At 30.6% G+C, this 10,720-nt stretch overlaps 1 protein-coding gene across 1 annotated transcript; it reads left to right on the top strand.

Annotated features, from left to right (window-relative positions):
* LOC7476254 (syntaxin-32) lies at window positions 1-4,349 on the top strand. The gene is made up of 5 exons (XM_024589732.2): window positions 1-611; window positions 2,632-2,882; window positions 2,991-3,166; window positions 3,402-3,587; window positions 3,979-4,349. The coding sequence occupies exons 1-5, from the start codon at window positions 368-370 to the stop codon at window positions 4,136-4,138; spliced, it is 1,017 nt and encodes a 338-aa protein (XP_024445500.2). The 5' UTR covers window positions 1-367; the 3' UTR covers window positions 4,139-4,349.
* Window positions 4,350-10,720: the final 6,371 nt, after the last annotated feature.

Below are 10,720 nucleotides of genomic sequence, written 5' to 3'. Positions count from 1 at the left end.
TCGTCAAATGTCGTTGAAATTCAATTATTTTTTGTAGTCGGATTTGAAAATTGGGCGTCTTAATTTTAGACCCAAATTGTACAGCAAAACAATTCATCAGGTAGATCTAGATTTTAGATCTCCTCTCCTCTCCTCTCCCAATTGAGCAAACAATCTCTCTCTCCTTTCCTTTTCCTCAATTCTATCCTAAACCCTATTTACAATTCTGTCCTACTTTGTCTTCTCTTACCGTTCCACTGGCAATCCAATCCTCAGGTTAGGGTTTGGAGATCGGGCATGCCCCTTTTTATAAATAGGATTTAATTCATATTATTATTATTACTATTATTTTGTAAAAAAAAACAACGAAAGAAAATAGAGGACGAAGATGATGATGCCGCCGGTAAAAACATCGTATAGGGATCGGACACAAGAGTTTTTGAGTGTAGCAGAGAGGTTAAAGAAATCGTTCTCATCGGCGAACAATGTGGCATCTTCCAGCAGTGGTAGCAGCACCAAGGCCGATGCCACGCGATCTGCTGTGGCGATTCAATCCGAATTTAATAAAAGAGCATCCAAGATTGGGCTTGGGATCCACCAGACATCGCAAAAGCTGGCAAAGCTCGCAAAACGTGAGTTACTTGATTGTATTTCGTACTTGATTATGTGAGTTTCAAGATTGATAATTGATAATTGAAGTGAGTAATATAGTGTTATGGAAATGGCAACGATTCAGTAAAGATGCATTCTTAAAACACAACATTGCTAAAATGCGTAGGACGTGTTGGAATTAGTTGACTTTTACAATTAGTTTATTATGGATCAAAGAGGGTTGGAGATGGAGATTTGTTCTTGATGCAAATGATGAGTTTTGGCCTGTCACTTGTTTGCTTGCACTCCCTTGGTGTTTGTCCATAAATAATTTTTAAGGATAAGTTCTTGTCAATGTAATTATTATAACATAATTTTATTTTATTTTTTTAATCATAGGATAGTGTTCCTTCTCGTTTCTTTTTGGAACTTTGTTAATGGGACATTTGAGGGGTTTTACTTGGCATACGTTCAGAAAAATTGAAAACTGCTTCTAACATGGTGTCTGTTTTTATCTATTTTTTTTTTTTTAATTTCTATCTTTCAATGATACCATCTATGTAATTTTTTCAATTCTTAGTCCTTTACATGCACAAAATCTTTTTTTGGACAAGAAAAGAAATGTCAAATGTGATTTAGAATTATTACTAGCATGTTGTAACAAATAATTTCATTTATGATTCATGGTCAAAGAGTAAGATAATTGTATTATAATTTGGAAAATGTAATCAATAAATTAAATGTTCTGCTTTGAAAATGTTCCAAATGAATCTTCCACAAAAAATTATAGAAGTGGTACAGGGATTTTGTGGCAAGTCAGACCGAACCAGAGGGCCTTAGCTGATCAGTTGCTCTATCCACTTTGGTCAACTGCTAGGTTCAAATTACTTATATGGCATATTTTAAAGGTTTTCAATCTATGGGGGTGTGAAGTAAATGAAGGTGAATATAATGGGAAGGACAAATATGTTATACTGATACTGAGTGAGAACTCTCATATTCTTCATATTTTGCGTGCATGAGCTTCAGGTTATTTAATTTAGGCTAATTAGGTAAGTATTGTCATCTTTATCCTCATCTTTTATCAGTCTGTCTCTTCTTTAATTTTTGTTTCAATGAAGTTTCTGGAGGTGACTTTGTATCAATGATTACCGGTGCTTGGAAACTGAACTGTTTGGAGTATTTGTGGATATAATGGAATTTGAAAATCTCCAAGAATTACTCTCTGGAAGCATTTATTGTGAGAAGACACATTTTTTTGTCATCCTTATGGTGTTTTGCTTTGAGGGCTTTTTCAGGAGTCTGTAGTGGATTGCCAATGATATTGAATTCCTCTGTTGCAGTGACTTTGTATTTTTTTTTCTTATTTCCTCCTTAATCCTTATTTTGATGAATTTTTGTCTCATCAAAAACAGATCCTGGAAATAACTAGTACCTGTAGACTGATCGGTAGGGTTGCAACTATTAGAGTTTCACCACTTATTGGTGGTCTGATGTTCCTCTGTTTCTCATATAACGTTGTAAATGTCCATAAATAAGTGAAGTTAAGTTCTTTGATTTTGAATTAATAGATCATTATTCTGACTGGGAGAACCATGGGCTATCAGCTTTGCTTGGAGAGCTGTATACCTCCTGGAAGTGTAGGGTGTTGCATGCACAAAATTTTCATAAGGGTTCCAAACTACTGATCGAATATGATACTTAGACCTCATTACCTTGAAGGTTAGCTGCAAGAAATTTTAGAAACCAAAGCCATTGAAATGGAAGTGTGTTGATTTAACTGTACATTGTCTGTTCATTTTTCCTTTCATTGGTTGATATCTTTTTACACCAGGAATGCTACAAATGAATCCCTTGATTGTGCCACTTTTATTGAAATTTATGATTATAGCCTTTGGTCATTCCGTTGCTTGGATCTGAAAAAATGTTTTCCTATACATTTTTTTTTTTTTAGATTACTGTTGAAAACAATTTAGCCATTTTGAGGCTGGAATTGACTTGTAATAATCTAGAGAATTCAAAAAATGTTTGGCATTGATATTTATTGTATGTTTTGATCAGTGGCAAAAAGAACATCGGTGTTTGATGATCCAACTCTGGAGATCCAAGAGTTGACAGCAGTAATAAAACAAGATATTACTGTGCTTAATTCAGCTGTAGTAGACCTCCAACTCCTTTGCAGCTCCCAGAATGAAAGTGGAAACATCTCAAGTGATACTACAACTCATTCAACCACAGTTGTGGATAACCTAAAGAATCGCTTGATGACTGCTACAAAGGAGTTTAAAGAAGTCCTCACAATGCGGACAGAGGTAATTTGAAATTTGTTATTTAACACAAGAGGCAGCTCAATATTCTGTAATTGGATTATTGCTATTGTGATTTATTGTTTATGTTTTGAATTCTCTGTTTATGTACAGAATCTAAAGGTTCATGACAATCGAAGGCAGTTGTTTTCTTCCACTGCTTCAAAAGACTCCTCAAATCCCTTTGTTCGCCAGCGTCCACTTGCTTCCAGGACAGCTGCTAATGCATCACAGGCTCCTCCCCCTCCATGGGCCAATGGTTCTGTATCCTCATCCCAGTTATTTACCAGGTACAAGTTACAGAATTTGTTGCTATTAAGAGGTGTCCTATTAGGAAGTTGTGGTAGGAACAACCTTTAACCTCCTTTCCTTTTTCCTTATGCGCTAATTCATGAAATTTCCTTCCAATTTTGATGTGAAATTTTTTGGGCATGGGATGATTGTGATTCTGATACATGAGATTTTGGGGTCAAGAGACAAGAGTGTCTATTTTCCCACTGAAATCATCCGCCTTTTCCTTTGCAGCAAGCAGACAGATGTAGAGTCCCAGCCACTTTTGCAGCAGCAGCAACAAATGGTTCCACTACAAGACAGTTACATGCAGAGCAGAGCTGAAGCACTTCGTAATGTGGAGTCAACAATCCATGAGCTGAGCAACATCTTTACTCAACTAGCTACTATGGTTTCACAGCAAGGAGAGCTTGCAATAAGGTTTGTTATATGTTATGGTTTCCATCGCTAGAAATGAAGCTTTGATTAAGCAAATGCGTTTCAATATTTGCATACATATATGCATGAGGATTATCTGGACAGTTGTAGTACTTTTCAGCTCCTCCTATTGGGAACAGTTTGTGTGTCACTAAGTCCTAGACATGGCTGTCCTTTTCTTAAAGATGATTGTCATGTTGGCTGCTACTATCTGCCATTGCATGATATGATTGGGATTAGCAGCTTGAAAGGATCAAAATTCACCAGTACAAATAAAAAGAACAAATCTACAAAATCATAAAAAAGGCCTTACTAAAAGCGAAAAAAGACCAAAGAAATTGTTTAAATTTATCTCCTTTTATTTCAACTCACCTTATGGCACCTGCTGGCACAGGATTGACGAGAACATGGAGGAGACACTGTCAAATGTAGAAGGTGCGCAGGGCCAACTAGTCAGGTATCTTAACAGTATTTCATCCAACCGATGGCTGATGATGAAAATATTCCTTGTACTTGTTGTATTCCTCATGTTTTTTGTGTTTTTTGTGGCGTAAGGGTATACAAGAAAAATGCACTTGAAACGTATATTTCCCTTTCATTTTCCTGCTCGCGGTGCGTTATGTGTATTCTTGCCCTTGAAATTACGAATGCAAAGCATGTATGTATATTTGTACTATGAAATCAGGTCAAGGGGGCCTACCCATTTTTGACTTTTGACTTCAAACCTTGTTAATTTATTCCAAAAATCCTTCTGGTTAATGATAATTATTGTAAGAGTAATAATAGGGCGTTGCTTGCAAGCTTGAGAGGGTTTTGGCAAAGCTTCAGTGCTTGAAGAAAGCTTCTTTATTATTATTATTATTATTATTATTATAGAAGATCATGTAAAGTCATAAAAAGTAAATTGCAACTCAATTTTTCTTGAAGTGAAAACTAAGAAAAATCTTACACTGGTTTTAAGGTTTTAACTTTTAAGGTTATCCTATGTCATAGTAAGCTTACCATTTATTTCTACATGAGATGATATGAAGACTAGGCTAACCCGTGATTCTAAAAAAATTATTTTATTATTAAAAATTAATTTTTTTTTATATTTTTGGATCGTTTTAATGTGCTAATCTTAAAAATAATTTTTAAAAAATAAAAAAATATTATTTTGATGTATTTCTAAGTAAAAATTATTTTGAACCGTAATCTCAATCACATTTCCAAACCGGTTCTAAAAAAGTTTAATATCCCATCAAAATTAGGGTCATTGTAGTCTAATAAATTGTAGTCTAATAATAAATTTGAATTTTAGTTCCAAATCAACCTATCAAATAAAATAATAAAAAAGCTCAATTACATCAAAAAAAAAAATCCTAATACGTAGGTTTTTTTTTATACATAGCCACCTAGCACATCAATAGAAACTTGGGGTCCATTTTCAAACTCTAGATGGGATTTGTAGGATGAAAATGCTAGTGTCATAAAAAAACAAAAAAAAAATGTAAAAGAGATAAATCAAATCCAACTTAAATAACAATAATATAGAAAGAAAGAAAAACCTACAATATTAGCCTAGGTCCTAAATATGAGATAACAACAACATAATAACAACAATAATATAGAAAACCCTACAAAATAATTAATTTAAGATACTAGATGTGAAAAGGCTCATAAATTAGAATATGAGTAGTTGGTTAGCCTTACTTTTTATTTAATGGCTTATTAATTTGAGAAGCATAAATTGTCGGTTTGCCTCCACGTGATCCTTGACTTTTTGTTTGATGGTTTATTTTTATATGAAAAATAAAATCATATTATAATAATATCTCAATCACCCTTTTATTTATAAACACACCAGAAATGAAAAGCACAAGGGATTTCATTCTACCTCTCCATACAAAATACTATTTACTATAATGATGTTTTGTTTTTCTTCTTTATTTTTTTTTAATTTCACTTTAATCCTTTAATATTAGTTTTATTAAGGATTGAATTTTTTTTTTTCAATTTATTTTTTATGAGATTATCTTGATTTTATAACATATATCGCGAGTTTGACGATTTGACTCGAGTTTTTTTTTTTCTAATTGATTTTTTTTTTCATTTTCATCCTTAAATATTGAGTTTATTGATAATTAAGTTTCGTGATTTGTTTTGAATTGCTTTCTATGAGGTTATTTTCGTCTCATGACTCGGGTCACGGGTTTGACGAGTTAACCTGGGTTGACTCAAGTCCTTTTTTTAATCGAATATTTTTTCAATTTCATCTTTCAACATTGGGTTAATTAGGAATTAGGCTTCATAATATGTTTTAATTTGCTTTCTATTGAATTATCCCGGTCTCATGACCCGGGTCGCGGGTTTGGCAGGTTAACTCGTGTTGACTCGAGTAATTTTTTTGTCTCATCCTTAAATATTGGGTTTATTGGAAACCAGATTTGATATTTTGTTTTGATTTTCTTTCTATGGGTTATCATTGTCTCATGATCTTGCAAATGGATTGGTAGGTTAACCCAAGTTGACCCAAATCGATTCAATATATTGTCATCTCAATATTTATAAAAAAATATCATCTTGAATATTTGTTTTGAGTCAAACTAAGTTTTTATCGGTCATCCGAGTTGTTTTTAAACCCTCCAAGTTAATCAGATCACATTAGGTCAATTCTCATAAGGTTTAAAAAAATCTACTAGAAAAAACATTAGCAACGCCTAAATATTTTTTTATGTTAAAAAAAATTGATCTGATCCATAGTGTAGCGCAACCTAATAATTAAAAAAAAAAACCTAAATATCATGTCCTATGTTTCAAGCACACGAATGCTTTTTAACATATAAAAATAAATTAAGATCTCTAAAACCAATTTTATTCGATTAGGTCAAATCATATTAATTTAATATAGAAAAATCACCAAAACTTCACACAATTCATGCAAGGAATAACAAAATATTTAAGCAATATATAGATCCATGCAACACAAAATAAAGTTGAAATTTGAATTGAAAGTTTAAGAATAAAATATTTAATTACCTCAATTATAAGATCAGGGACTTAAACACTAGAAAAACATGGACTAAATTGAACAAGATTGAAGATATTAAAAGCAAAAGGAGTAAATGTTTGTAAAGGAGTAAGCAATACTTTTGATGATGTTGGAATGGGGTTGGTTTGGTGGCATTAGAATCGTCCAAGATGGATGATGATTATGGGCTGATGAGTCTTTAAGAAGGCCATGTGCAATTGAATTGGGGTGACAGCAATGAGAAAGAGAGAGAGAATTGTTCTTTAAAGGTTTAAGTTGGTTCGTCCTCATATGTTTCAACCATAGTTATTAAACTTGGGTTGGACTGACGGGTTGATTCAGGACCTGATGGCTAGACCGGTTTAGGTAAGGTAAAAGACCGGAATAAGCAAAAACCCGACAAAACCTAGTTGACCCATGACCTGGCAAAATCCAGTTGAGACCCGCTTTTTTTTCAAATGTGTTTTTTCTCCTAGCTAGAGGCCCCTCTTTTTTATATTTTTTAGTTGGTTATTAACCCTTTTCAAAGTTCACTATATAAATATTAGAATAATATTTTATTTTTTCAATGTGAGATTTGAAGCCTTTTAGTATATATACTTTATGTTCACAAGAAAAAAGTTATGTTTTTTAATGTGGGATAAAAAACCTTTTGAAATAATCTTTTAAACTTCATTATTTATAACATGTTTAGTCTATATTCACATGAATTATTACTTAATTTTTTTATATGAAATATTAAAATTTTAAATATTTTTTTTTAATTTTTCTGGATTGACCCGGGTCAACCCATATAACCCCGAACTCGACTTCTCGGTCGGGTCAACTCTCAAGTTGGATCTGATAACTATGGTTTTAACTGTGTAAGAGGATCTTTAATGGCAAAAACCATTTAGAAAAGCTAAATTGTTGATATAACTTTTTAAATAGTGTACATATGGTTTTTTTTATGTGCACTCCAATGAAAAAAAATATTTTAATAACTCATTTGTATTTTAATATATTTAATATTAGTACTTTTAGCTTTTTAAGAAAAGTTTATGTGATGAAATAATGTTTTGGTTATTTTGATAAATAGGCAGGAATGACTTTTTTTTACATAAAAGTCATTTTGGCTCTTTCATTGAAGCTGCAAAATCAAGAAAAAAAACTAAAAAATTAATTATTTTTTTGCTCTCCCATTGAAAATGCTCTAAGAAGGTAGTGTGTGTAAAGCCCTAAATTAGTCATTCTAGAGTTTTTTTTTTAGTTTTTTTTAATTGAAAAAAGCCTGAAGCATAGACAAGCCTACGACATTCTCTCTCTCTCTCTCTCTCTTTTATGATATTGTTCAAATCAATTGAGTAAAAACCTCGATTTGTAAGGGTTTGAAGGGTTATTAAGTAATTTGGCATCACCACATGGCTTTTTCTAATTGGTTTATTTTTTAAAAAAAAAATTTTAACCATAGATGTTCAGGTCAGCTTACGCGCACCTCAACTAATCCCCTGAGACCCTGAAGTTAACGACCATGTAAGCCTCCGGTGGCCTTGCTGTTTGTGGCATTTGAACTGGTGATCTCTGAGGAGTAAATCCAAAGTCTGATCAGTTAAGCTACCCCCTCAGAATTATTGGTGTATTTTTATATTATGGGATTTGGTGTTAATGACTTGAGATTTTTTTTTCTTGCACTAATGTGGCTTTCGAGCCGCTGTACTATTCACCATTAACTATATGAAGGCAAACTAAAAGATAGGCATTTTATTGTAGCCATTTCATTGCTCACCGAGAAAGAAGATAATTATCAGTAGATATCAAAATGTTTTTGTCCCTATAAGTTTTTTATTTTTATATCTTTGGTCTCTCTATAGTTTTTGGTGTTAACATTTCAATGCTAAAAATTTATTTACTCACATTTTACTTTTAAGATGAGAAAATAGCAACAAAAACAAAAGGAGTTATTGTAGATTGCATTGTTCCTCTACAATGCTATTTTCATTATTCAGTAGGTATGGAAATGTTTTGATCCCTATAAGTTTTTATTCTTACATCTTTGGTCCCTATAGTTTTTTGTGCTAACATTTCAATGCTAAAATTGTATTTACTCACATTTTACTTCATAAAAGTTGAGAGGAGAAGGTGGCCTAAAAAAAAGGAGAGAGAAGGATTTTATTTGGCTACATTCCAAATATAAAAAAAGGTTAGCATTGGTGTCAATGAGCTCATCTTGAAAACACAAGTTCAATAGAAATGATTTAGACATTTAATTATGTTAAAAGGTAGATCAAAGCTCACAAAATTTGTTATTCAATTTGATTTTGAAATTTTAGACTAATTAAAGGGTGTCTTGGAGTTATAAATAAGGTTATTGAGATAATTAAGATATTATTTTGGTGTTTTTATATGAAAATATGTTAAAATTTAAGTTTTAAAGTTCTAATAACTCGAACATTTATTTTCGATGGTCAGAATTAGTTGTAGTGGGTGACATGCCGTCTACCCAGATAGATGACATTGACTTTTTTATAAGCTAGATGGTGGGCTTGACTTGTTAGGCCTAGAAACATCTTATTTTTTTGAAGGCTAGCCATCTCAGCTTGGCTTTGCAAATCTAGGCACGTCTAGGCTTGGATTCTTTTGGTTTTTTATTTTTTATTTAATTATTTATATTTAGAATAATTTTTCTTTAAATAAAATTATTAAAATGATATTTAAGAAATCATCCTATCATTCCAAAAATTTTAAATTAGATTAGAGATTTTTATAGTAATATTAGTAATTACTTTATGAATGATTATATATGAACCTAATATGTAATGTTTTTTTTTTAAATTACCCCTAAATATCTGATAATAATAAAATATATATTTGATTTTTTTATTATAAAGTTTTTATATAGTTTCTTAAATTAATTATCTTTTCACACAACCATCTATAAATTATCAATACATGATTGTTTTTGAATTGAAACTTGTTTTTTTTTATCATAATAAGTTTTTGTTTGAAAAATCATGCTTCTAGTAAAGAGAAACATGTTTTTTTTATAAAAACAAAAAAGAAATACACAAATAAGGATGGAGTATTTAATTAAAAAATATTTGTTTTCTCCCTAATTTAATTCATCGGATTCTTATGAATATTTATTTTAATTGTCTTTAAGTATTTAATTAAAAAATATTTGTTTTCTCCCTAATTTAATTCATCGGATTCTTATGAATATTTATTTTAATTTTTTTTAAGTTTTTATTTAAAAAAAAACATAATATTGATGAAAAGATATGTTTTTTTCAAAAACAATGAATAAGAAAAACGAATCTTGACAAAAGAAATATTATTTTTGCAGAATTAAATTGTTAGAATTCTTTTAAATATTTACTTTAATCTCTATTAAATTAAATAAAAATAGATTTTAAAAATAGCACAGTGGAATCACATGGGCATAATGGAGATAGCTTTATTTTAATTTACTTTCATAACTAATAAAATGAAATGACACCCTTGTGATTTTGCCATATTTTTTTCTTATCTCTCTACAAGTTTTCCTTTAACAATTGATTTGGATCTCATTATATATATCTTTCGCTATTCTAAAAAACAAAACAAAAATTACATTTCTTTGACTAAGTATATTTTTTTCTTTTATATTTATTTTTTTTATTATAAAATACAACCAAAAGCTAGTAAAATATTAAAAAGGCTATCAATCAAATATATATCAAAATGCTAGGGACATATTTTGAAAATGTTAAGCCATGAAGATATAATTAATTCTTTTTATGTTTTTATATCGTGTTGATATTAAAAATAAATTTTAAAAAATAAAAAATATATATTATTTTAATTTATTTTCAAGTGAAAAACATTTTAAAAAATAATAACTACCACGATGTTAAACTTTAAATTAAATTAGATAAGTAAACCATCTAGCAGGTAGTCCAATGGTAAGAACTTGGGATCAAGGAGTTTGCTCTTTTTGTGGTCTCAGGTTCGATCTCTGTGATTGTTAATATGATGACCACTGGAAACTTACATAGTCGTTAACGGTAAACACTCATGTTAATAAAAAAATTAGATTAGATAAGTAATTTACAGAAATTATTAGTGTACCTTACCAATAAATATTGTGTAAATCACTTATTATAATAAT

Source organism: Populus trichocarpa, chromosome 18 (genome assembly GCF_000002775.5).
Source record: "Populus trichocarpa isolate Nisqually-1 chromosome 18, P.trichocarpa_v4.1, whole genome shotgun sequence".
NCBI lineage: Eukaryota > Viridiplantae > Streptophyta > Magnoliopsida > Malpighiales > Salicaceae > Populus > Populus trichocarpa.
This window is presented reverse-complemented; position numbering and strand designations above follow the sequence as displayed.